The following is a 27088-nucleotide window of genomic DNA, read 5'->3' on the forward strand; positions in this document are numbered from 1 at the left end:
ATAAGTTCATTATACTTACTACAAACTCTAGGCATCCACTTTATAAAAGCACAAAAAGTTATACATAATAAGCCAGCAAAGAAGATTAAATGGAATCTTAAGAAATACTCAAGTATCGTCCCCCAAAAAAGGCTTAAAAAGAGCGCAAGTGTAACAAAGAACAGATAAGTAACATAGAAACAAATAGCAAGATGGTAGGTTTAAACCCTACAGGATCAATATAATATTTATAATTACATTAACTATAAATGGTCTGAACACCTCAATTAAAAAACAGAGGCTATCATATTAGATTTTCTAAACAACCACATGCCTCCCTGTTTGAAACTTACTTTTAAAACAAAAACAGTTTTTAAAAAAGGATAAAAAAAATATACCATGTTAACTTGAATAAAGGGGAAGCTGGAGTAGCTATAAGAGTATCAGAGAAAGTAGATCTCACAGCAAATAATATCAAGAAAACGAGGATCTCTTCACAATGATAAAGTGGTCACTTCATCAAGTAGACACAGCAATTTCAAATGTTTATTCATCTAATAAAAGAGATGCAAAATATATGAAGCAAAAACTGACAGAACGAATCATTAGGGAAATGCAAATTGAAACCACAAGGAGACACCACCTCACACCCATTAGGATGGCTAATAATTAAAGAAAACAAAAAAACAGGAAAATAAGTGTTGGCAAGGATGTGGAGAAACTGGAAACCTTTTGCAATGAGAATGAAAAATGGTGCATATTCACCACGGAAAAGTTTGGTACTTCTTCAAAAAATTAAAACTAGAGTTACCATATGATCCAGTAATTCCACTTCTTGGTATATGCCCGAAGTAAGTGAAAGCAGGGTCTTGAAGAGATATCTGTGCACCCATGTTCATAGAAGCATTATTCATAATAGCTAAACTGTGGAAGCAACCCAAGTGTCTATCAATGGAAGAACGGACAAGCAAAATGTGGTCTATACATACAATGGACTATTATTCAGCCTGAAAAAGGAGGGAAATTCTGACACATGCTACAACATGGATGAACTTTGAGGACAGGATGCTGAGTGAAATGAGCCAGACACAAAAAGACAAATACCATATGCCTCCCCCTACGTGAGGCACTTAGATTAGTCATATCCATAGAGACAAGTAGAATGGTGGTGGCCAGAGGGTGGAGGGGAGAACGGGAGTTATTGTTGAATGGGCACAGAAGTTCAGATTTGCAAGACGAAAAGAGTTCTGGTGGTTGCACAGCAATATGAATGTACTTCATACCATTGAGCTGTACACTTAAAAATGATTAGGACAGTACGTTTTATATTATGCGCATTTGACCACAATGAAAAAAATGGAGAAAAAAATTGATAGAAGCAGAAGGAAAAACAGACAAAACCTGATTATTCTGGTGGCCTGAAAAGCATTAAAATAAGCAATCCCTGGATTTAAAGCCTATGAAATCCGGATGCAGCATTTTCCATTTTATCATTTCTATCCCCTTCAAAATTCCTGAATCAAGAGACTTGGCTGGGAGTGGTGGTGAACACAACACATTAAACGTTTACTTGTCAAATGAGCACTTTAGTGCAAATTCACTCACAAGGTCCCTTCCCTCCTGAGAGGAGGAAGAAAGTATATTGTTATAATGATGGGAAAGAGGATGAAGACAAGCCCAAGAGGCCATTTTCCCAGGGCATACCTGTGGCTCAGAGACAACAAGTCACTGGTTCAAGGTCATAGAGTCTGAAGCTGGTGGAAGGTGGAGTCAGACTCAGGAGAGGCAGTGCTGCCTCGAGGCCGAGACTCTGACGGGCAGGAAACCAATAGTGACAGCCCTGCCTCCACAAAAACACTTTCCCGGCAAAGTCATCCCACTTAGGTCCCACCGTGCGGCGCTCTGGGCCCTCTTAAGCACGTGGTCATTTTCCCCATTGAACACAAACATCGGTCCCTCTCGTGAATCACCCCACCCTGGACCCCATCTCCAACAAACTGGCGAGAGTCCGCCTTTATGTAGGTTCGTAAAAGGTCTTGGAGAGGCAAGTGTCTGGCTGGGCAGCCGGTGAAGGTTCAGCGACCCTTAGCCCCAGAGCAAGGACCACGTGGTGAGCGAAGGCCACGTTGAGACCTGGGAGCTCTCTCTCCAGCCCCGGCTTTGCCCCTGCCTCGCTGGGCATCCCTGACCAACCTTTACCCTCTCTGGCCTTGGATTCCCAGCCGCGGAAAGTGGCGGCACCGGATTCGAGACTGTGGACCAAGCAGGCATGTATGCGGAGACCACGTGGGCCGCGTGGACAAGCGGAGGGAGGGGGTGGCTGCGGACGCCCCTGTGGGGAGCAAGAACCAGGAGGCCAAATGAAACATCTGTGCAGGGAGGTTTGGCCCACGTCCCCCTGTTACTTATCAGCATTGTGCTCACACCTGGGGGACTGAAGCCCAGAGAAAGGAGAAGATCCGTGGAAGATGAGCCCAGAAAAATAGGTGCACAGCCCTGAGAAGCCAGCTGGGAGGAGAGCCTGGGCTGGTCACAGTCACCAAACACAGAAAACAGAAAGCACCGGAGCCCGGGGCAGTGGCCAGTGCTGGCGGAGCCTGCTCCCCAGAGCAGGCCGGAGGAGGAACCAGCCACGGCAGTCCAGCCACGCAAGGCTGGGGGAAAGGGACGGCGGCTGGGGTAGCTGGGGTCAGTGAGAGCAGTGGTCCTCAAACCCCGGTGGACATCCCACTCCTGGAGAGGGGACTGCGGACCCCACCCCCAGCCTCGGATCCAGTCAGTCTGGGGCGGGGCTGAGCATCTGCATTTCTCCCAAGTTCCCAGATGATGCGGGCGTGGCTGGTCCAGGGATCCCACCAGTAACCAGCAGGAACTTGGGCCCTGGACGTGGCTGCTCGTGTTTGGAACCAGCGTCCGCCACTTCCTTGCTCTGTGACCCTGGGACATTCACTGCGTCTTTCTGAGTCGCAGTTCCCTCTCTCACAAGCCAGGGACATTATTAGTATCTGCTCTCAGGGTTATTTAAGAATGAAATTAGATTATCCATGGAAAGAGCTTGGGAAGATGCGTGGGGCAGAGTAAGTGCTGGGTGAACACCATCAAGTATTTCTGTTCGTAAGAGCAGCTTAGCGGAAGCCCCCGGTGCTGGTAAGATGACCCCACAGTGACCTCTACGTGTCAGGGCTCAGGAAGAGAGAAGTTACTGGAGCCCAGAGGTGGTGAGGGCTGTGTGAGAGGCTACGTGGAAGCCTCGGCTTAGGGGAAGCCTACAGGGAAGGAGCTGGAGGAGTAACTGTTCTGAGCTCGCTCCCCTCCCTTCTCTGATCTGCTGATGCTCCGTTGGTGGCGTCCCAGCTCACAACACCCCACCATGGGACCCTGCCAGCCAGCAGCCTGGGGGAGCTGGGCTGGGAGGGGAGCCTGTCCATGCAGTTCAGCTTTCTGGGGCAGAGAGCAGGGTGGAGAAGGATGGAGAGCACGTTAGAGGAGCAGATGTAAGACAGCAGCATGCTCGCACATCGTTTCATGCATACCCCTCCCCCTGGGGCAGGGCGACCCCCTAATCCAGCCAAGAGCTGGGGGACTCGGAAAGGCTCCAAGGCTCTGGGTGAGCAGCTCCTCTCCAAACCACATCCTGCGGCTAGAAATACCAGCCTCACCCCAACACGGATCTGGTCCCTGGCACTCCCAGCAAGGTGAGCGGGACGGTCCTGGTTCCAGCCCCGGCCAGGGCTCTGGCACTGAGCCATCCAGGCACCTACCTCGAAGGAGACTGAGCTCCTTGGCTTTCTGTGGGGAACAAGAGACCACGTTGCAGGAAGCAGAAGAGAGAGGATGGATTTAGCCGAGACTGGAAAACAGACACAGCAACCTGACACATGGGACAGTCAGGGCTCAGAGCCCGGCTTTGGCCCTGAAATCAACTCTGGCCCTGACAGCGGACCTCTCCTCGGAGCCTCCCTCTCCAAAGGACATTCACGATCACTCCTGCCTGTTTCTCTGCCCAGCTCCTCCTTAGCCTTCAGGATTTGGGGCCTAGAAAAGGATTCCCAGATGTGTTAAGTCACACTAGGCTCCTTGGATGAAATCACTAGAGCCGTATCTAGCCACAGTCACAGATATGACTGTGATTATTAATTATCTAAAATTGGACGGGATAAAGTACTGCAAAAGAATACACTGTAGGGAATGGTTCTGCCGAGGCAACGGACTGAATTAAAACCATCGCTGTTAAACATTTCCCACTGCTGACCTGTGGTGTTCTCTTTACTCACATGCTGGGTACCACGCACTTCCCTGATACTGACGGGAAAGTGACGTGTAAGAGGCAAGTGGCCGGCTTTCCAAAAAGGTCCAGGCACGGTGAGGTGTAGACACTGTGACAGGGAGATTACCTTGAAGAGAGAAGATGGTATGCACCCTGTCACGGGCACGATTCATGCACTGAACACTGCCACGGGAAGAGCAGAGTTAGCGCTGGAAACCTGAAGGGTGTCTCAGTGACTCACTGGTCCTGTCCCCTGGCTTCAGGTAAGATGTGATCAACCAGCCCAAAGGGTCCAAGGGGTTCCCTGGGGGTCACTCAGCCAGTCCCTCAACCTGAATACGAAATCCCCACTCACCCCGAAACATACGGAAACTTAAATAAGAGTTATCTGCTCGACAGGCACTTGCCCTATTCGGGTGAGGAATCAGAGCTCTGCAGAGAGGCTTCTGGAAGCCCCAAGACCCAGCCCATTTTGTCACGACGGCAAGGGGAAGAAGGACAGCCTGGAAGCCTCCCATCTGCACTTTCTGGGAGGGTGGGGTGATGCCGGGCGGATTGAACGACGTTTCCCATAAGGAACGACCAGAGCACCTCTCCTTACGGGTTCAGCCACCTGCCCAGGTTCACTCCCTGTCATAACCTTTGTCCTTCTTCCTCCTAAAGGATAAGGCTCCTTGGTAAACCTCAAACTCCCTGATTTTGCTTTCTGCTGTGCTCTCAGGGTCAAAGCCAGCTCAGAAAAGACACGTCCCCTAGTAAGCAAGCGGCAGAGTCTGGACTATCACCCAGGTCTCCTGAACCCCATGAGCTCAAACCTAAAGTTCTTTAACACCCAAGCATCTCCACCAGGGCCAGAAGAGGAGAACGGCGACCCTGATGTTAACTCACAACGCCCAGCAGCTACAGAACAAACACCCGCCTTTGCTCCCCTGAGCAAAGCGTCTCTACCCATAACTCAGGCACTCGCTCAGCCAGCAACCACTGAGGCCACCTGGAGTGCAGGCATCGCGCTGTCGTGAAGAGGACGACCTGGCAAAGGGCAGGGACAGAAGCGGGGCGGCGGCTGCAGTGATCCAGACAAAGGATGATGAGGGTCTGACTGGAGGCAGCGGGATAAGGAGAAGGAGATGCAAGTAAAGGATGGGAAGAAGGTAGATTTGGCAGGATTCTCTTGCAAATTCTCTGGGGAGGCCCCTGATATGACTGCTGACCAGTGCCCTTCAAGGAGGCAGGAACCCGGGGCAGGAACAGATGCACAAGCTCGGAGGAAAGGTAGAGAGCTCGGTTTGGGTCGTGGTGGACTTGAAGTGCTTGCCGCACACCGAGGAAGAGAAGCCCAGCCAGGAGTGCAGGTCTGGACGTCACAAGACGTGCAGGAGGATGAGGTCATCCAGGGACGGGAAGCCGGGGTCAGCGTCACTACCAGCGGGAAGGAAGAAGGATCCACGGGAGGGCGGGAGAGAGAATAGCCACAGGTGCGGGAGAGATGGGAGGAGGGAGGACGCAGGACCCCGAAGAGGAGAGGGAATCGGGGGAAAAACGAAACACAAACAGCCTCGGATGCCGTCGATCGACCAGGTGAGATTAGAGACCATTGCAGTCGGTAACAAGGGGGCCTCCAAGGCCTGGGGCGAGAAGATGTCAGAGGACGGTGACTGCAGGGATGGCCGTCACATCACCCCTCCTCTGGGCCCCTGGCATAGCGCTCGGCTGCCGGCACCAGCCATGGTACCAAAGGAATACAACATCCTGGCTCGGCCTGGATCCTGGGAGACATGCCAGGTCCCAGTACTTTAGAAATAACGGTCCAGCAGCGCACACTGCGGAGGACAAGGAAGTATGGCGCTGACAGATTTGAAACTCAAACCTTCCCTTTCGTTCCCTCTACCCCGTACGCGTTCGGAACAGGCGAGACCCATGGCACACCAAGTGTCTGGTCACGCGGGGGTTAAAGGAACCACTGCCCAAGACGGGAGCCTCTCCAAGATGCAGGTCCCCAGGGCCCGGGGCCAAGAAGCTGAGGCTGCCTGCCCCACCAGCTGAACCGCAAGCCCTGCGCGTCTCTCCTGCCTGAAAAGGAAAGAGCCATCGCTCTCAGCAGCGCAGAGCGCGCAGCCCGGGGAAGGTAGAGCCTGAGCCAGCAGGCGGAGAGCAGAAGCGCAGGCAGAGGTTTCCGGAGGGAGGTTCGTTCTCTGGGACAAACACCTGCCTGCCAGCCTCCTCCCCTTCCGCCCTGTTCAAGTCAGGACCCTAGGAGAGGTCAGCTCCCCGCCAAACCCAGACGGACGACACCTCTTTGCTTTTCCCCAAACGTCCACTTTCTACACCATTTGCCACCTCGAGGGGAAAGCATCTCGCGTGCTCAGCAGCACAAGTTTAGCACACGTGGGCAGGTCTGGAGGGGGAAGCCATGTGGAGGATGGTGACGAGCTGTCTCCATCCCCGCTGGCAGCTCGATCAGGGGAAACAGGCACAGAGTTGGCCCGGAAGGCACCTGAAGCAGCAGGGGGGGTCACAGCGAAGCTTAAGGCTGGCACAAAGCCCCCCCGCTTTCCACAGGTCCTCATGCCCTGGCCTCCATGTAGTTCAGGGCCGCCCTACCAGGTGGGACAGACAAGGACCAACTCGGGCGTTTCTCACACGGGTGACTGAGAGTCAGAGGGCGGATGGCAACAGAGTCGGGGCCGCGGGTTCCGCCTCAAGCTTCTCGGCTCTTCCCAGGCTACCTGGTATCCGCCGAGGGCCCAAGGAACCAGAGTGAATAACCCAGGGAGGCCGAGGCCGAGCCCCCTTGGTGCTCGGGATGGACCCTGGCTGCCTTGACTGGGGCGTGTGCAGTGCCCTCCGGGGCGGGGGCGGGGCGGAGAGCGCTGGTCTCTTGATGCTGAAGCGGAGCTGGAATAAGAGAGGGAGGTGGGCACAGGCTTGGCCCGGCTTCCGTGACGCCTCCAGGAAGAGCCACCAGAGCTGGCCGTGTGGACAGAAGCCCAGGGCCCTGCTGCACCGGCAGCCCAGGCCGCCGGTTTGCTTTTCTTTCCCTCCCGGAATATGGAGCACCTTATTTTTAACTTTATAAATAGAAGAGTGAATGACAGCGCCGGCCTAAGACAGTCGCATCCTCCCGCAGAGCGCCGGCCCCAGAGCAGGAGGCTGGGGCCCCCGAGAGCCTGCAGCTAGAAGCCAGAGCCTCAGGGCTGTTCAGACCCCTGGTCTGGACATATCTGCCTCCCCCACCCCACCACGGCCCTGCTCACATCAGCCAATGATGAAGCATCAGGCCTAGTGGGAAGAAAATACATTGTCTGATACAAAGCCCAAGACTGCCCTGCTTCGAGGGAGGTTGAGCAGGGCTACCTCCACGGTCTCTCTGCCCCCTCTTCCCACCGCAGAAGTGCAGGGAATTCCCCCCACGGCCCAGGCAGAGCCCTGACCGCCCCCTTCCACCCTTTCTGAGACTTAAGGCTTGCCTGTTCAGGAGGGTTCAGGAGGGTATGCCCTTGTTTGTCTGAAAAATCTCCTCTTACCCAGCTTGCACTGCGTGTCACCATTCTCTCTGCAGCCCTGCCCTTGCCGCACAGCGGTGAACATCTGTCCGGGGCAGCTTACCTGCAGCCTTGCTTTGGGTTGGCAGACCTCAGAGACTTCCTTTTTAGGGGACGCTGGGTGACTGACAGTCCCAACCAGCGTAGAAGGAAGGGAGCCGTAGATAATGATTTAAACGCCACCATCCATAAAACATTTTCAGTGCAGGAAAGGTATACGTCACAATGACCACTCGTAGAACAAAAGGTCTGCAACCTCTAACAGGTACCAGGCGCTGTGCTAGGTGCTGGGATCCAATGGCGAGCAGCACGGATGGAGCCCCTTCCCTCACAGAGTTTACAGTGGACTTGCAGACGAGGAAGTCAGCCAGCGAGTACAAAGCGATACACACCGCGACAGAGGATGCACAGGTACTGTAGGATCACATGGTGGGAGAGCTAAGCCTGACTTAGATGAGGGGATGGAGCCAGGGAAGGCTTCCTGGAAGAGGTGACATCTGAGCTGAGACCTGAAGGAAGAGTAGGAGGTGATGAGGGGAGGGAAGGAGGTGAGTGTAGCTGGAGCAGAAGGGAAGGACTTCAGAGAACAGCATTCAGGGGCATGAGCTTGCGGAGCCAGCTAAGCCACGGCAAGGAGGTGGGTCCTTCTCCCATGATAACGGAAAAGCCACTGAACGCGTCTGAGGATGGGAGAAGCACAGTCAGGTCGCCACTTCAGAAGGCATGTTCGTGCTGCTGTGAGGACAGACCAGAGCCAGGCGCGGCTGTGTGGGGGGCATCCAGGAGGTGATGCAGAGATCCAGGCAAGAGATGGTGGGCGTGCCCAGGACGGCCAAAGTGGGACCCAAAAGAGGAGGACAAACTCAGGGCAGAGGACGAGCCGATGAGGAGCAGAATCACCAGGACGCAGCCATGGAGACGGCACAGAGGAGATGGGCCTGTGCCTTGGGCAACTCCACACTCAGCAAGAGGACGGCCAGCAGGAGGGGGCAGAGGGGTGGGAAGCGCTGACACCAGGAGGGGCCTGAGGAGTCTGAGGTCCCTGTGTGGCACCTGAGCGGAGGCGTCCTGCGGGCAGCCAGACATACAGCCCAAGCTCGAGGGCCGGATTTGGGCTTCGGCTGGGAATCCTCAGCACATCAGGGAGGAGGCGTGAGATGGCCTGGGGAGAGCGTGTCGCGCCAGAGAGGGTGGCCACCCAGCCCCCACCTGAGGACAACAGCACCCGAGGTCGTACATCAGCTGCAAAGTCAGGGCTGCTAACCTTCCTGACCCTGACCCTCAGATCCGCTCTACAAGATTCCCACCCAGGGCCTCACTCCCCGCCCCCCCGCCCCCATGTGCCCCCCATACAACCACCCCACCACGTTGAGTCATCAGCCCCTGGGTCAACCCCAGAGCTCCAGGCTAGTGGTTAAATGTGCACCTCACGGTGCGTTACCTGCTCTGAACTGCAAACCACGCGTGACAAGTACGTAAGCGCACGAGCACGTGCTTCTGCGTGACGGCCCCGCAGACTCACGTGCGTGTCCACACCCGCCGCCCCGCAGTCTGGATGAGGTCGTTTACATCCACCCGCGCTGAAATCCGCAAGGACTCTTCCCACTTTGCACTGCGAAGTTTCCCCCAAAAGCAAAACAAAAGCTAAGCAAATAAACGCAAAGTTACAACAGGAGGGAAAAGGTGAGAACATGCATCGAGTTTCTTTTTTCTGTCTTCTCCTGTGATTGTATTTAACCTTCATGGATTTTAAAAATGGGTGTTAATCCCAGAGGCATGAGGATGAGACTCAAACTCACGTCTGCCTCCAAAACCCTCCCCGACGGTACCCTGGGAACCGCAGCTTTCACTCTGGAGAGCTGGGAGTAGACAGACTCTGTAACAAAAGGAAGTTGGCTGGTGTACGTGTGATGTGCGAGTTTATTTCCTTTATTCATTCAATAAATATTCATCACTTCCCTGCTAGGTGCCTGAAGGCAAGAATTGCACTGATGCACGTTAATAGCGAACATCCCTTAATTAGGATCCCACTTACCCTCGTGATGGGCTGCAATCATTTTTGTGGGATTCTCTGATTGCGTCTCCTTAGAGAAGTGCTGTCATAACTGCCTGTCAGGGCGAGATGAAGCCCTTGGATGTAATGCGCCTGGGGGAATTGCAGCCTCTCATTTTCTGGCAGCCCCAGCTGTTAAAGGCCACCCCTTTCCTTCCCTTCAGCTAACAAGAGACGATGCTTCACCATAGAGCTACAGGTGGGGACCTGAAGGAGGGATTTGCTCATCGCAGTTCCCTTTGTAGTGGTTTGGTCTCAGCTGTACCACCCTCTAGTTGGGCCTCACCCCCCGTGAATGTCCTTTACCGGATTCATGGCCAAGAGGACAGGGTGTTTAACTCGGTAATTAACACCCGATTTGCGGCGCCTGCCTGGGCGACGCCTGTGTCCTCCTCCCCTCCCGCCAGGCCTTGTTCTCCCGCCGTGGGAACGTGGGGAACATCAATCCAGTTATCGAGCCGTAGGAATGGCTCTTGTCCCAGCAGCAGGGCTTGGGGGCGCCCGGAGAAGGCCAAGAGGTCTGAAGTGGGTGCCCATCTACACCCCCCCACTTCTCTCCATCCCTAGGGGCTCCGTGAGGTTTTGTTTTCCCACTGTGGACATTGCGAACACCGCAGCCCTGGACCCCAACACTGAGTGTGCGTGTGGAGTGGGGCAGGCCAGTCCGCGAGGCATGGAGAACGCTGTCCCTCCCGAGAATGCTTGGATCAGTGAGTCCATCACGTCACCAGTGGAGGCCCTTTATTCACCTGTGCGCCCCCCGCCCCTTTGAGACACCACCGGATAAGCCCGGATGATAAATCCTAGCTCATCTTGAGTACCTGCCGTGTACCTACGTGAGCTTCACACGAAGTCACTCATTTAACCCTCATCATAGCTCCGCGGGATAAGGTGCTACCACCACGACACAGATGATGAAACCGGGCACAGATGACGGTGTAACGCGTGCACGCCAGGACCCAGCCCAGCTGAGGTCTGCACCCAGGCACGAGCCCCAGGTCCTGCGCCCCAAACCTCTGCACAAAACCGCCTCAGGGCCAGAAGCCAGCAACCCACGTGGCTTAACTGTTCGGAAGGTGCCGAGAAAGTCCTTACCGCTCCTGTCCTCCAGAAGAGCCCTTCACGGACGCTAGGAACGGGCTCACAATGCTACCACTACGATAATTCTCTGGCAACGACAGAAAGCAAATCGCCCAGGAGGACGAGGGGATTGAACACGTGGAGCCGGGTACAGGCTGGCAGAGGCTCCAGCCAGCCTCCACCCTCTCCCACACACGGACGGACGTCTACCAGTTCCTTCCAGTCCCCAAAAGGCTCTCAGTGGGTGGGACCTGGTGTGGGCAAAAGTGAGGACACACTTCCCGCTGGGGATGTGAATAAAAGAGGGGGAAGAGGCCCCAGTCAGCAGCAGGACTGTAGGATAGGACTACTTACTGGTCCTATAATCTCCGTCAAGACAACCGACCACTGTGAGTTTCCATTTCTTCAACTACAAAATGCGAATAAGAAGAGTTGCTTGTAATGTTGTGTAAATTAAGCAAGGCAACGCATACGAAGCACTGAACACACGCCCAACACAAAATAGGGACATGAAAATGGCAGCTCTTGTTATAATTTTGCTGCCACTCAAGGAAGAGGGGGCCTGACCAAGGTTCTGCGGCAACAGTGGGCAAGTTGGACAGTGGGCAAGCAGTGGGAGACAGACTTGAAGGAGAGAGACGACCTTCACTGACTCTGCAACTACTCCAAGCCCTCTCTACAGATTCGTTGCCATCTGCCAGCCACTCTCTACTCAGACCTACTACGTGTGGGCACCATGTTAGATGACGTTATGAGTTGAATCAAGTCCCCCCGAAAGATGTACTGAAGCCCTAACCCCTGTTACCTGTGAATTTGACCTCATTTGTAAACAAGAACCTCACTGATGTAATCGGATTAAGATGAGGCCATACTGGACAGGGTGGGCACTGATTCCATACGACTAGTGTCCTTAGAAGAAGAAGAGATACAGACACACGTAGGAGAAAAGGCCACGTGAAGACGGAGGCAGAGAGGCAGTGCTGTGTCTACCAGCCAGAGCATAGCTGACAAGTACCAGAAGCGGAGAAAGAGTCAGGGAACAGATTTCCCCCTAAGAACCTCCAGCAGGAGCCCAGCCTGCTGACGCCTGGATTCAGACGTCTGGCCTTCAGAACTGTGAGAGAATAAATTTCAGTTATTTAAGACCCCAGTTTGTGGTACTTTGTTGCACGAGCCCTAGACAATGAAATAAAACTACAAAGATAAATTTAGAAAACCAAGTTCCTGTCCTGAAGTCTCTGCTATTCATTTCATCCCATGTAAGAAGCTGGATGAGAGTTCAGGTTTAACATGGTGGCTTCGGTCCAGCTTCCAGAAAGGTATACTTTGTTAGTCAAGAGTTTTGCCTGGCCCACCAGCTAGGACTCCCGGACCCAGGGATATCCGGGAGGAACGAGGACTGTCCTGGCCACAAGTTATACTGGGTCCCCGCCACCCACGGGGCATAGCAGTGAGAACTGAAAGCAGGAGGAGAAAGCCGGGGCTGGTATCTTTTCCTTGGTTTCTTCCCAATCCACCATTCTTTGTTTCTCCTGTTAATCTCTCCATTCTTTCTCTTTGTATTTTAAGTGTCTACTCTGTTCCCTCTGCTGTCTTCACAGCCCGGTGGACTGGAAAAAGCAGAGGTCTCAGTGGCTAGAAAACCAGAGTTTGAGTTCCATCATTTACTAGCTGTGGGATCTCAGGCAAGTAATACTAACTTTCCGTGCTTTGGTTTCTTCATCTGTACGATGGGAATAATATGTAACTTGACGCGTTATGTATGGTGTACAGGATGTAACATACGTGTGTAAGCGTGTAATGTATGACGGCACCCACTCAACAAGACGATACATGCCGAAGCATTTTACGTGTCGTACGAAAAGGACAGAGACCTTGCTATGCACGATCCTTAGATCTTACCTAGGGAAACACTGGTTTTCGATATCACATATCGGGATATACCAGAAAATTAGCATCAAATGTAAAAACAGTCAAGCCGGTGCTAAAGGGCGTAGAAACGGCATTGACCTAAGAGGAAACATGGACCCAACGCCAACACCGGAGCGCTCTGATGTTGGCAATGTTTTCCCGTCTCTTAATTTGAATGATCTGAAGTTCCCATCCGGCTCTAAGAGTCTATGACTTTATGAAAATGTATACATCGAGCTGTTTGCTCTTCTAAAATTACACTTTAAAAAGAGATCTTTGCTTATGGGTCACCCATTACAAATCTGGAGAAAGCTGTGATGCCTGAGGGCCTTCTAATAACAAGTGAAGGAGAAAAGCCGTTTGAGGTGTGATGTATCCAGCGGGCCGGGTACCACCGGAGGGGCATGTCTCCTCCAACACACCTCTCCTGGCTAATCCAGAACTTCAGAGGAAGGGGTTGGAAATGCTCCAAACAGAGGCTGGTAAAGAGGGTGAGACACCCTTCCTGCAGCCCCCAATGCAAAGGCAACCAGACGGTTTTTAATCTCCTTTTAGAATAACATAAACCAAGGTGACTCCAATTGCACCGGAAGAGATGGAGCTCAGACCTAAGGAAGATCTGACTTCCTGACTCTTGAGATGCACGAGGGGTTTGGGGAAGTTGCCTCCTGTGAAGCTTTGTAACAAGGAACCAAGGGGCCAACTGCGTCGTGGGTGCAAGAAGTGGGCTCAGGGCTGGAAGCGCGGACACAGCGACCTTCGCGAGGCCCCTTCCCGCCCGCGCTTCCCCTCCTCTCGCCAAGGAGAGACAATGGGACAACACGCCTGCCTGTCACACAACACGACCCCACCTCCAGCTACCTTGGCAGCTCACATCTCGCCACGTTGCTCATTTTTTTCCTGCTGGCACCGTGGACTCCAAGGTGTAAATGCTGTTTTTACAGATTTTTGCACGTTCCACGCTGGAATGTGATAATCACTTCACATCGCGGTTAGCACCGAGGAGGAAACGAAACCCACTCCCGAGTCAGAGACGGGAGTGTGGTTTCACCCTCTTTGACAGCCAAAAGCCAGCGGGGGACTCTCTGCAGAGCCACACCTCTCGGGGGCGGGGGGCGCAAAAGACACGTGGGCATCTTCCTAATTCTCCTGAGCTCAGTTCAGGGCTGAAATCCGTGTTTGCTGAGGGATGTAGACTGTGGTTTGGCAATCATTTCAGCTGGAGAAATAAGGACGTAGGAGAGTCCATCCAGCTGGTGCTTTTCTGGCGCGACTCCTAAAAGCTGACAGGTTGACGATCCTGCAGGCCTCGGGAGCTCACCATGCTCTAAACCCTTTGCGCGAATTAATTCATTCAATCATCGCAACAGCCGTACAAGGCCCAGAGGGGTTCGGGGACTTGTTCATCATAACAGCACGTCCACTGGATTCAGTGTAAAGCCAGGCAGTCTGGCTCCAGAGCCCCACGCTCGTCGGAAAGAGACACGATGCAGACCCCAGAGAGGTGGGCCTGGGTCCAGCCTCCTCTTGCCCTTTTTCTTCTCCTCCCCTCACCTCTGTGCTATAGGACCACACGCTTGAGCCGAAAACCCTGAGAAGAGGGAACCATGAGCGACGTCGGAATTCAGCCCATTTCTCCCCATAACTCACAGGGCAGCACCCATTGGTACCCTAACCCCACTGTCCTGTTGTAGGAGTTTTCCCAGCCCATAATTATTCTCTCTCCCTAGGCCAGTAAGTCAATAGCACATTCCAAAACCAGTCTCCCAAATGACTCCTGTGCTAAAACTATTTTCTCACCCCGGGAGCTTCTCCTTTGAGGTGCGAAAACCCCAATCAGGGAGTCGCACCGTAAGTAATGCATCAGGCTTTCGCCGCCGAGAACCAGTGAAGCAGAGGCTCTGAGGGTCCATCATCCCCCAGGGTTCATACTGGGCCTTGTGATTAATCCCTTTATCTGCTCTTCAGACAAACACCCCAGGGGAAGAGTCAGTAATAATGGACTATGAAACAGGTACACAGGCAACCAGAGTGCACCCATGCTTCGAGCTTTGCAGCACCTCGATTCCCAGAAACTCCACTCATTTTTTGAGTTTTCAGGGTCCACAATGACCTAAGCACAGGAGTGGGGATGGGAAGCCCAATTCTCAGAAAGCCATGAGTGATTAACACCCAGAAGCCTCACGAGCTTGTTCATAATCCCACGAATCAGGCAACATTTGTGAGCATTTTAAATTTACTCTGTGTCAGGCACCGTGTTACGAACGGGGTAGACACCCTCCCCCCAAAAGAAGTTCATTATCCAACTGAAGAAACAGACATGTAAAAAGCCAATGGGAGATCAGCTCGGTGCTTTGTGACCACCTAGAGGGGTGGGGTAGGGAGGGTGGGAGGGAGACGCAAGAGAGAGGAGATACGGGGATATATGTATACGTATAGCTGATTCACTTTGTTATAAAGCAGAAACTAACACACCACTGTAAAGCAATTGTACTGCAATAAAGATGTTTTTTTTTTAAAAAAAAAAGCCAATTATCCTGTAATAGGAAAAGTGAGAGACAGGTGTTAGGAACACAGAAGAAGGAGAAGGAAAACTCACTCTCCGTGGAATGGAGGATAAATGGTCGATCTGGGAAGGCTGCTGAGAGGAAGAGACCTTTGAACTGGGTCTTGCTGGTTGAGGAAGATCTTTTGTTTCCAGAGAGAAGGGGGGTGGGTAGAGCAGCCCAGGTAGAGGAACCAGGAAGCACAAAGGCATTCAGGCATGATGTCAGTGTTTGCAGAGAACTGCATGGGGCAGGTACTGAAGGGCTAAGGAAAAGGGCTCTATCCTGTGTCCTAAAGGCAACAGGGCGACATGGTAAGTTTTGAAAGCAATGTCCGATCATGAGCAGATTTGTACTTCTGAAAGCCCATCGAGGGCTGGATTAGAGAAGAGGACAACAGGAGAGAGGCTGTTGCCTTAGTGAGGGCAGAGTGAGGGTGGTGGCCTCTGCACGGACAGCCGGCTGGGAAGGAGACCAGGCAGTAGAAGGTTTCTAATGACACATGCGGAGCAGGGAATGATGCCCTCGGCTGAGGAGGAGAAGCGCATCTGAGGGACAGAGCCAGAAAAAGCAGAAACGGAGCTCACCGTGCCCACCCTGCCCCCGCCCCAGCTCCAAACTTCACTGGTCAAGGGAGGCTCTGCTCACAAGCAGGTTTTTTTGTTCCCCACTCTCTCCTGCCTAAGGATTAGAATATCTCTCCCTAAAAACCTTGTGAGAGGTCACCTTCTCCCTGTCACCCTTGCCTGCCCCAACACCGCATCTCTCCCTTCCCAAACACCCTCTCTCCCTATCCCTCTCTTCTGCTCCCATCCAAACGTGGCATCTTTTTAGAAGTCACGTAGGGACCTCCCTGGTAGTCCAGTGGGTAAGAATCATTGCGTCCACTGCAGGGGGCAGGGGTTCGATCCCTGGTCGGGGAACTAAGATACCGCATGCTGCACAGTGCGGCCAAAATAATAATAATAATAATAAAAGAATAGAAGTAGCAATGCAGGGCAAAGGGCAGTGAATCAGAAGCAGGGGCAGTCTGTGCTCCAAGGCTGTCTGTCCTGCTGACCAGGTAACTTTCAGAACTTGCTGGACCTGTCAGCCTCAGCATCCTCACCTGTAAAATGGGGCTAAGAAATGAAAACTAATCTTTGCTTATCTCACAGGATTATGGTGAGGATGAAATGAGATAAAGTGCTTGTAAACCACACCAAGGAAAGGCAGGAAAAGGTGCTACTGAACTATCTGGATCATCTGGCACTACTGTCCACCAGACTGTGAGTTCCTTGAGGGCAGGGGCCTGGTGTCTTCATCTTTGGATATCGAGAGCCTAATCATTCCTGGCACAGAGTCAGTGTTTGATAAAGATGTGTTGAATTAAAAACAAGGAGCGCTACCACCATAGACACAACACACACACACACACACACACACACACACACACACACACCCCACAGAGGCATCCTTGCCTCCCTCTCTCTCACCATAAATGCAGGCAGACCCACAACACCCCACTTTTGGAAGTACTGCTCTAGTCCTGGCTCATTCCAAAAACAGCCAGTTCCTGGAAGAAAACCAAGTGATTGTCACGCTGCCTGGATGCCTCCATTGGCCACGTCTGACCAAGTCTGAATTCTTCCCCTTCTCAGGGGAAGCTGTGAAGAACTGAACCCCAGACTCACTCCCCTTCCCGGAGCCCCAGCTGGATCTGCCCCTCCCACTTTGTGCCAGGCGTTCGACATGGGTTTTTTTCGTTTTTTTCTTTTTGTGCTCTCAGGAGCTCGGCCGCCTATACTGCTGTTTTCATTGATGCCTTGAACAGAGCTGGCATGTGCAACCGCCGAGAAGGGGGAGTGCGGAGCTGCGGGGGAAGCATGTAAAAATAGCCTGGCGCGCGTCGTTCTGCCTGCTCCGGACTCCCTGAACCGGGGCCGAGGTGGGGAAGCTCACATCGCCGTGCACAGTGCGGAACCTGGCCGGGGTCTGCACCCAGACACGGCGCAACAACCGGAGGGCCGGGGGGCTAGAGACCTGTGAAAACTTTTTTTTTTTTTTTTTAGAAGCCGAGCGGTAGGGGGATGGGTAGAGAGAAGCTGTTTCTTGCTTCTAGCGCTCCAGCCACACGGCTGCAGGGACTGCTACGTGCCCGCTGGTCCAACAGATTACAGAAGTGCAGCCTGGACTCTGAGCTAGTTTTAGAAACCCATTCTGCAGGTGGGCGATGGGAGGGAGGAGGGCGAGGGGATTGGTAAGGCTAGCTCTCTGCCTTGCACTACACATCATTCTGAGTGTCTGCTTGCCTGGGGGCGGGTGTGGGGGGGCGAAGAGGAAGTGGCGAGGGGACCGCAGGCGCGCATGCTTTGCCCTAACTCAAGGTGACGGCATTAGCTCCCGAACACCCCACGTTCTCCCCCAGAGCGTGTTTGTTTCGAAATCGACAGTTGCCAGATACATGCTGCTTCTAGTTTCTCAGAGAACGGGGATTTTAAAAGCTTTGCTGCCTACGCGGTGGGGTTAGGGGGTAGCTGCAGTTCAGACCTCGAGGGGAGAAGATCGGGAAGGGTCTCTGCCCCTTTCTGCAGCCCAGCAAGACAGAGGGACAATCCCCGTGCCACACCTCCATCCCGCCCCACGCTGCATATGGGTAACCATATGTGAAGTGCACGGCAGCCCCACCAGACACCCGGCTATTAATAGAGCCCGGGAATTTGCTCTCTGCCTTTTTCCTGCCACCGAGTAAGGGATGATCTTCACACACATCTCCCACTCCGCCCCCCCCCTCGGCGCACCGTTCCTCCACGAAGGTAAGGGGGCTGCCCACGCGGATCCCCTTCGTGACTACAGGTGCCCAGAACCTACGGGCTAACCCAGTTGTAATGACAGCAGGGTCAGAGCGAGGCCAGGGAACGCAGCCTCCAGTCTTTGCGGCTCCGAGCCAACTCCAGAGCACAGAAAGGGCAGCCGCTGGGCTGCCGGAGGCGGGGGACGAGAGCGCAATTTGCGGAGCTAGAGCGACCTCCTGGGAACTGCTGCGGGACGAGCGGCTGCGGACCCATTTCCCGATGCAGCGCGGCGCGCAGGCCCCACGGCCCGCGTGGGCTCGGCTGCGGCAGGAGCGGGCGCTGTCCCTGGTCCTGAAGGTGGCCGCGGCCCGAGCTTCCTCCCCGGGGTTAGCGTCCCAGAGGCGGCTCGTAGGTGCTGGAGGGCAGACCTCTCCCCGGCCCGGATGTGGGCGCGAGGGTCTGTTGGTGGTGCCCAAGTGCCATCCCGGCACGGCGCACGGGGGCCCCCCTCCCCGACCCCCATCCCCGCTGCCCGGAGCTCTCCGCGGTGCTGCGGGGACCGAGAGCTCGAGCTTGAAGGGTAACGCCGAGGGAGCGGCCGGCCGGAGACGGTCAAGGCGCCGCAGGGAGCAGACCTGGCCCCCGGATCACCCATCCCGATCCGGCTGAAACCGGCACCCTGGAGCCCTAACGGAGCCCAGAGGGGAGGGCAGGGGAGTTCGGCCGCCCAGGGTTTGGGACGTGGGGTGGGGGAGGGTGGAAAGCGAGCAGCGGGGGGGCAGGAGAGGGAGCTGGGGTGAGAGCGACTCTTTTGCATTTTCAAGAGGGAGGGGGCCTGAGACAGGCACTGTCTTTCCCGCACCCAGCACACATACACACACACACACACACACACGCACACACGCGCACACGGCCGGCAGAAGCAAGCGGGATGGAGCTGGGAAAGTTTGGCACCAGGTGCGGAGCGGCGGCGGCGGCGGCGGCGGCGGCGGCGGCGCGCGGCGCGGGGGTCCCGGCGGGCTGCGGGGTCTCCGAGCCCGGCCTCTCGCCTCCTTACCTCGGTGTTCTCGGCCGTGTTCTCCGCCATTTTCCTCCTTAGGAGCAGGCAGCGGGAGGAGTGTTTCATGCCCATAAGAGCCAGCAAGGGTTTCGTGATACAGAGATAGTGCCGAAAGAGAGAGCTGGTGTAGCTTTAAAAGAGAGAGAGAAAGAGAAAATGGGAGGAAAAATAAAATAAAATAAAAGCCCAACCCAGTCCCTCTGCTGGAGCATCAGCCGGTACCATCAACCACGGTGGAGTCTTTCCTGCAGTCTCCACTTTGTTTTATTTTCCTCCCTTCTCATCGGCTTCGGATTCCTTCACACAGTTTCGAGTTCCTGTGGCGCCCGCGACCCCCTCCCCGCCTCTCTCCACCCGCGCTGCGGGCCAGGCAGGAGGGAGGGAGCCCCGAAGGCTCCGCGGAGGCGGCGGCGGCGGCGGCGGCAGCGGCGGCGGCTCCTCGCCGGCTGCTCGCAAAGTCCGGCCGGCCGAGGCAGTCGACAACTCCTCTCAACTTCTGCCGATCAGCGGGCGAAGCAACACGCTTCCTGCGCGTCCCTCCCGGGGGCTGAGCCGGTGAGTGGGGGCGGGGAGGAGGCTGGGCCGGGCGGGAGGCTGCTGCTGGGCGCAGACCGAGGGCCCCCGCGCCCCGGGCCGCCCCCTCGCCCGGGCTCCGGGGGTCTCTGGGCCGCCTCCACTCCCGGGCGCCGTGGACAACTTGCTGGGGGGGGGGCAGGGAGGGGGGGCGAGGGCTGCGCGGACGCAGCCGGGCCACGCGTGATGCTCAGAGAAGGCAGGCGCCGGGGCTGGGCTCCGGCAGGTCCTCGGACCCGGTGTGCGTCTTCCCACCGAGGACGGGCCCTGGGCAAGGCTGGGCCACGGTCACCTCGCTCCCATCCCAGCGCCCCCCCACCCCAGCTCTCCCGCTCCGCTGCCAATTCATGCATCCTTCCTCCGTTTGGGGTTTGGGGAGCCACGGGGTGGATGCCTGGATGAGGGAGGGTCCTTAACTCTTTCAACTCTAGGGCTACGTGTAGCATCATGACCCCTTTTTTCTCCCACTCTCCCTCTCCAAGGACCTGGGGCTCCAAGCCTCGCCCAGGCCGAGAGGGTGGGACCAAGGTTCAGCCAGAGGTGGCCTGGGAAAGAGGGTGGGAGAAAGTCAGATGGGTGAGCCTTCCGCCGCGCTCCCCCTGCCCCGGTCTCCCCGGCAGCCCCCTGCCCACACATCTCTCTTCTCCCTCCTCACCCCTCCCCCAGCATCACCAGATCTTGAAGTCCCTTTTATGGGAGAGGAGGAGAATGTCACGTACCCATTAGGATTCTCTTGATCCTTTTTTAAGGGAGTTTGGGCGGCTGCAGAGGGTGTGAATTTTTATACAATGCATTCCTGTCTTCACTTTGAGAGCTTCTTTTTCTCTGTCTTACTGGCCATCTGTCAGGCGGGTGGGGATTAAAACGGGCTGGGGGGGCGCTCTGTGTCCCCCATTACAACAGGCCTCTGGGGCTGACTCCTTCGAAGACAGCTGCACTTTCAAGCTTTCAGTTCACAAGTCAAGGGCAGGGACCTAAAAGGGGCTCCTTGGGCGTCCTGGCTCTCTTCACTTCCCCCCTGTGCTTACCTAGGCAGAGCAGTCCTGCACGCATGCCCTATTTGTTATTTAACGTCACCTTTGACAGCCAGGAGGTGTGAGCCTGATTGCCCTCAACTAACCCGAGTCCATTGAAGAAATGGGCCAGGGTCTAAAGACATTTCCATCACCTGGTCCTCGGGAAAGAGAGGATACATTGCAATAAGTGGAGGAGGGGATGGAGAGTGGGCAAGAGGCTTGAGTTAATGGGTGAGTGTGTGTGTGAGTCTGTGTGTGTGTTGAGGAAGGAGTACTTTTAAATGAAAGAATGACCTTAACCTCCTTAACCTTCTCCTCTCTCAGACCACAAACCTGGATGCGCGTTCAGGGTGAGCGAGCAGAGTCTGGCAACACCTGGTCGTTCTCCTTCCCTTTCACATCCTGCCAACGCGCAGAAGGTGGTGGGGGGCAAATGAGCTGAATCTAAGGAGTGACCTTTACCCTCTTGAGCCCCATTTTCTCTAAGCATCCTTCTCAGAGACAAAAGATCTTGAGACATCTGATCTCCTACCAGGAGAGGCTCAGTACTTGTACAGTCAACAGAAACCAGAAAGGGTCTTCCCAGTTCTTCAGTCCTATCCTCTCATTTTACGGACAAGGAGCCCGAGATCAGAGAGAGGACACGTGTCTGTGATCCATCAGCTAGCTGACAGAGCATCTCAGAGCAGCTCCCCAGCCCCCTGGCTTCCAGTCCAGCGCTCTCTCCCCACCCTACCCCACCTCATACTGCTGCAGCCTGTGCAGTGCATCCATTCTGTGACGAACCGGGGCGGGGAGGGAGGCTCAGACTAGCTCCCACCGAAATAGGCTGCTGCCTGTGCGTGATTATGTTGCTATGAGAACCTCAGTGGGTGTGTTTCCTCCATTCTCTGTTGAAATCTTTTGCTTCGCTTGGCTTCTCCCCAAGCTTCTCCCCAAGCACGGCTCCCCTTGCAAGGGGGAGTGGAGAGGCTGAGATGGAGAGCTGTATTCTCAGAGCAAAGAGTTTTCTAGTCCGACCCATCCAACCCCGAGCCAGCCTGGGGCCGTGCCTGAGGAGGCCAGGCCACCAGGGTGGCTCCAGAGAGGCTGGGGGACAAGACTGAGCGGTCCTGAAAGTGGACACTCCTGTCCTCTGCAGAGCCACCTCGGAGCAGAGAGGAGTTGCCCCTTCTACGCTCCCACCTCTTTACAAATTCACAAGCAAAATAACTGTTACTTTTAACAGACTAAGTTTGGGGGTAATTTGCTACACAGCAGAGGATTACCTGGATACCCATCTCCTGGAGTTGTGAAAATTCATGGCGCATAAAAGGTGCCTAGCACATAGTAGGCATTTTCCGGTAGCGTTTTCTCACCATCCCCACTGTTCACAAGAATTCGGTCTTTCTCCTTCTCTTTTGTATAGGTATGTCACATAGTCTTTTGCAAGATCTAGTCATTCCACAAAGAACCTACTGGGCATCACTTATATACCTAGCTCATGAATAGGCCCTGGGCTTAGCAACAGGCAACAAAAGATACTGGAATGACCATTGAACAGCTCTTAATTTAATTACCCTGGAGGCTTTGACATAGAGAGAACTTTTGTAGAAGAGCTGGGAGGCAAAAGGACGTATGACAAGGAGTACAGGGACTTCTCCAGGATGTGAGTTAAATAAGTGGTCTGCACGGTAGGTCCTACTGGGTACAGAGGTCCTGAAGACACATTTTGCTTATGTCATTTTTCTTATGCTAGATCTTCAGTGCCACAAAAGGTATTGAAGAGTACATGTAAAATGCTTAAAACAAGGCCTGGCTTAGGGTCAGACCACGGACGTTGTGCTAACATTTGCTAGGCACTGTGCTAGGCTCTGAGTTAAACTTGACAGAGCCCTTATGTGCTGGAGACTTTCCCAGATGTGTCCTCATGAAGTTCTTTCGACAACTCTTTGAGGTAGAGAGATGCTGTCACTGTCCCCACATCATAACAGATGACACAGAAACACAGAGAACTGCCCCAGTGGTAGAGTCAGCATGCGAATCCAGGAGGTTACCCAGGTTCCAGGAACAAGGGAGTGGTTCTAGAAGGTTTCAGTTGGACTAATGATTTGGTGTCGCTGTTGCAGCAGAGCTGCAAACCCTGGAAAGTTGAGCAAGGCCTCTGAAGTTCCATCCCATAATCATCTCCTCCCAGGCCTCCGGAAGGTGAAGACCGTGTGTAGTAGCTCTACTCCAGGAGCCAAGCAACCGTTCCTCTGCTGCCTCCCAAAACCCAGTGCCTGGGGGCCAGGATGCCGCTTCTCCGACCTGCAGACCATACTGCCTGGGAAAGCCCAGATTCTAGCCTGTTCACGTGTGCTTGCTTCAATAAAAGGGGCTGTGTAAGAAAGAGCGTGTGTCTTCCCCCTCAGGGAACCTCACACGTGGCCAGGGCTCACATATGGCCGAGACACGCTGCGGTGAATCCACGGCTCCTCAAGAATCAGGCCACAGCCGTTATCCATCACCACCTCCCAGCAGCGAGCCCAGCAGTGCGCTTCGTGTCTTCTGGGAGATGGGAGACAAGCCAAGGCTGCGGCAGCCGGCTACCTGGCTGAGCCCCCAGACGGCCCCACACCTGGGAAGTTCTCCTGCACGAGAGCCTCTGCCGCCCTAATTCTCCCCAACCCAAGGCTGAATTATCTCTTAAACTGTGTTCCGAAAAACAACTTGTAAGAGTACCACCAACGCCTGCAAAGTAATTTGGGTTTCTTCCCTTTTTTTTTTTTTTCTTGCCATTAAAACCGGAATGTTATGTCTTCCTTGCTCGGATAATGTCTGATTGAAGCAACTCACTGTGGTTTTGTGCTGCATATGATACTGTTTGGTTTGACTGTTTATTCTCACTATATTTGGGAGGCATTTTCTTAGTAGGTCTGCAGTCAGAGCTTAATCTTTGGTGTTTTAGGCCCCTGAAAAGCTAGACTATTTTCACCTGCCTTTCTCTCAGGGTGAGGAGGACTCCGAAGACATCCAGACGTTTTGTCAGTGGCCTACGATGGAACCCAAACTTCTCTGGAGAAAGCAGAAGAGGGACACAGTGGCAGAGCCCTTAAAGATACTAAAATAGTCTTTCTAAAATGCTATCGCGACAAAAATCAGCTTTTTCTTCTTGGTGGAAGTTGTACACGCTACTCTGTTCCTCTTTTTCAAGTCTCTCATAAAGGCTCCCCTTTTTCTGGAAAATCTCTCCTGAGTCTCCCCAAAGCCAGCTAGAAATCAACTCAGTCTATCTGGTGCAGGAACTTAACACACATTTTCTTCCATTAGCCCTTATACCACAGCTACTACAGTAGCCAAGCACTGTGCCAGGCATTCTGGACTAAAAGATGAAAAGACAGCCCTACCCTGATGACCTATCTTCCAGGAGGAGTTGGTTAGGGATTCAGGTACTATCAGAGGTCATATGGATTGGTTCTTATAGGTTAAATACAGCTATAATAAATGGCTTATAGTCAGGAAGGCCCTGCAAGAGCTATCTATTGATATGGACAGGGAGACCCTGGAGGCTTTAAGGCCTGGACCAGTAGCCTCCATTCAGGTAAGGCTGGGGACAGCTTCTTTATCAAGATACCAAAGTTCTTCCAAATGTGCTTCCAAACCTTTTACGGATGGGAAGTTTCTCAGCCTTGGCCCCCCAAAAGCATTAAGTACTGATGCCTCTTGGGGCATAGAACACACTGTGACCTGCCCTAGTGCAGGGCTGATCTCTGGAGTTTCACGGGTGGCCCTACCTGAAAGTGCACAGAGAATGGAGGCGGCAAAGAAAGCTGTGCTTGATTCCACCTGTTTCCTTTCTGGACCAGTTAACCACCCTGATGTATTTCTTCCATTCCCAAATAAATTCCATTATATTCTTCTTTAATATAAATCTCTGCTAGATTTTTTTAAATGTAAAATATTACCCCTCTACCGTGATACTAACATTTTGCTGTGTATCCTCCATTTGTTTCTCTTGCAAACGTATCAACAGATCTTCCTTAACTTACAATGGGGTTACCTCCTGATAAAACCCTCCCAGATGGAAAACACCATAAGTCGAAAATGTGCTTAACCCTCCCAAACATCACAGCTTAGCTCGGCCTACGTTAAACATGCTCAGAACACTTACATTAGCCTACAGTTGGGCAAAATCATCTCACCCAAGGCCTATTTTATAATAAAGTGTCAAATACACCATGTAACGTATTGCATACTGAACTGAAAGTGAAACACAGAACGGCTGTCTGAGTACAGAACGGTTATAAGTTTGTCGGTTGTTTACTGTGATCTCGGGGCTGACGGGGAGACCTGGTCGCTGCCACTGCCCAGCATCATGAGGGAGGGTTTCCCTGCCTATCGCCAGCCCGGGAAAGGATCAAAACTCAACATTCAAAGTATGGTTCCTACTGAATGCGGACCACTTTCACACCATAGTAAAGTCGTAAAATCGTACATTGAAACTCTGTATATGTGTTGTATAGACGTGGAATAATAGACGTGGCTCAGCAACTTGGCTTCTTTGTTACACAGTGTATTATAGACTCCTTTCTATGTTATTACACGTAAATCCAAGTTATTATTATTTTATTTTTCTTTTTTTGCAGTATGCGGGCCTCTCACTGTTGTGGCCTCTCTCATTGCGGAGCACAGGCTCCGGACGTGCAGGCTCAGCGGCCATGGCTCAGGGGCCCAGCCGCTCCGCGGCATGTGGGATCTTCCCGGACCGGGGCACGAACCCGTGTCCCCTGCATCGGCAGGCGGACTCTCAACCACTGCGCCACCAGGGAAGCCCCCAAGTTATTATTTTTAAAAGCTGTAAAACGTCTCAATGTGTGGATAAGCCATGCTTTCATAAACCAGCACCCTACTGATGGATTTTCAAGTCATTCTAAGTATCTTGAATGTCACTCTAGGCAGTTTTGCAATAAATGTTCTTTTACATACACCCTTATAAACAGGAGCTTTGCTTCCATAAGATAGTTTCCCAAAAGTGATATCATTTTAATTTTTATTGCCAGATCCTCTCCAAAATGTGCTTCCTCAGAGTGTAGCCTGAACCCTTGGAAGGTGCGCATCCAGCCTCCCTTCCCATCTGCTATTCCAATGTCGAGTACAGAAATATTTACTGCATTCAAAGCCCTGGAGTAAGCACTTGAGGGGGAAGATCCATGAGATAAAAGACACGATCCTTGTTTAAAACGCATTTCGACACCAAGAGCTCGACAGCCTGGCAAAGTGTTCACGAGATGGGCTGAGACATGGGGTATTTTTCCCTAGAGGGAAACCAGACTGATTCCAAGTCTAGGCAGCCAGGCATGAATTGGATGTTACCAAGAGGCTCTATAGTCTGAAAAATAATAAAGACAAAAAAAAGTAGGCATCAATTACATGCCACTTGGGTGCAATGGCCACAGAGGATACTCAGGCTTTCGGGGCCACCTTCATTTCCCATTCCTTCCAGGAGGCTGTGCCGGAAGGAGAGCCTGGCTTGGAGGCAGGATGCCACTGCCACTTTTCACGGGGCCTGATAGAAACCCGCCACCTGGAAAACCACAGCCTCCACTTCCCAGAGGAGTCTTGTTTGGTCCCTTTTGAGATAACATTTGTCGTGTTTCAGACTTGCCCATAAGATGTGACCCACCCGTGACCCCTTAAGCCAAGGAAACCTTACACCACTTAAAACCTCCCATTTCAGGCTATCAGAGGATGCCTGAAAGTGTGAGAGACGCCGAGGGAAGAAGAAGCAAAAGGAAGGAAAGACCTTTGGCCAGAGCCTGGGAGAAAGGGCCTGGGCTTTGTGGTCTTGCGGACCGGTAGGTAGCGTCTCCGTCGGTACAAGGGTGGCTTCCTGGTGATCGCTCTCTGGCAGATGCATTGGGAGAATAAAATGAACCAACGTAGATAAAGCATTAAGCACGTTTCCTAGGAAATAGCGTTCTAAGAAAAGTGAGTTTCCTTCCCAGCATCTGTCCGGAGAAGACCACGTCTATCCACGCGGGACAGCAACGGCGTGCTGCGCAGGGAGAGCATCACTGCCGGGGGCCATCGGATCTGTGCTCTAGTCCCAGCTCTGTCGTTCAATAGCTCGGTGGCTTTGAGGAAGTCACTTTCCCTCTCTGAGCCCCCCACCTCTTCTTTAAAAGAAGGGGTTTGCATGAGACAAGCCCCACATCCCCTTTCTGCTTTGTCCTTTTTATGTCTGGCATGAATTATGTTTCTAACCACACCCACGTAACAACAAAGGCCGGTCACATGCATCTCAAACCAAAACTCAACTCTGATGA

The 27088-nt window shown here is 53.4% G+C and overlaps 1 protein-coding gene across 1 annotated transcript in view; it reads right to left on the reverse strand.

The window, feature by feature from the left end:
- The window catches only part of PRMT8 (protein arginine methyltransferase 8), a gene marked incomplete at its 3' end in the record, with an annotated part of 80323 nt that extends 60955 nt beyond the window's left edge, over positions 1-19368 (reverse strand). Inside the window, exon 1 of the mRNA XM_079937450.1 lies at positions 19210-19368. Within this exon, the coding sequence (XP_079793576.1) occupies positions 19210-19284 (75 nt within the window). The 5' untranslated portion in view covers positions 19285-19368. The remainder of the gene's footprint in view (positions 1-19209) is intronic.
- Between the last annotated feature and the right edge of the window lie 7720 nt (positions 19369-27088).

This window comes from Stenella coeruleoalba, assembly GCF_951394435.1.
Source record: "Stenella coeruleoalba genome assembly, chromosome: 11".
In the NCBI taxonomy this organism is placed as follows: Eukaryota; Metazoa; Chordata; class Mammalia; order Artiodactyla; family Delphinidae; genus Stenella; species Stenella coeruleoalba.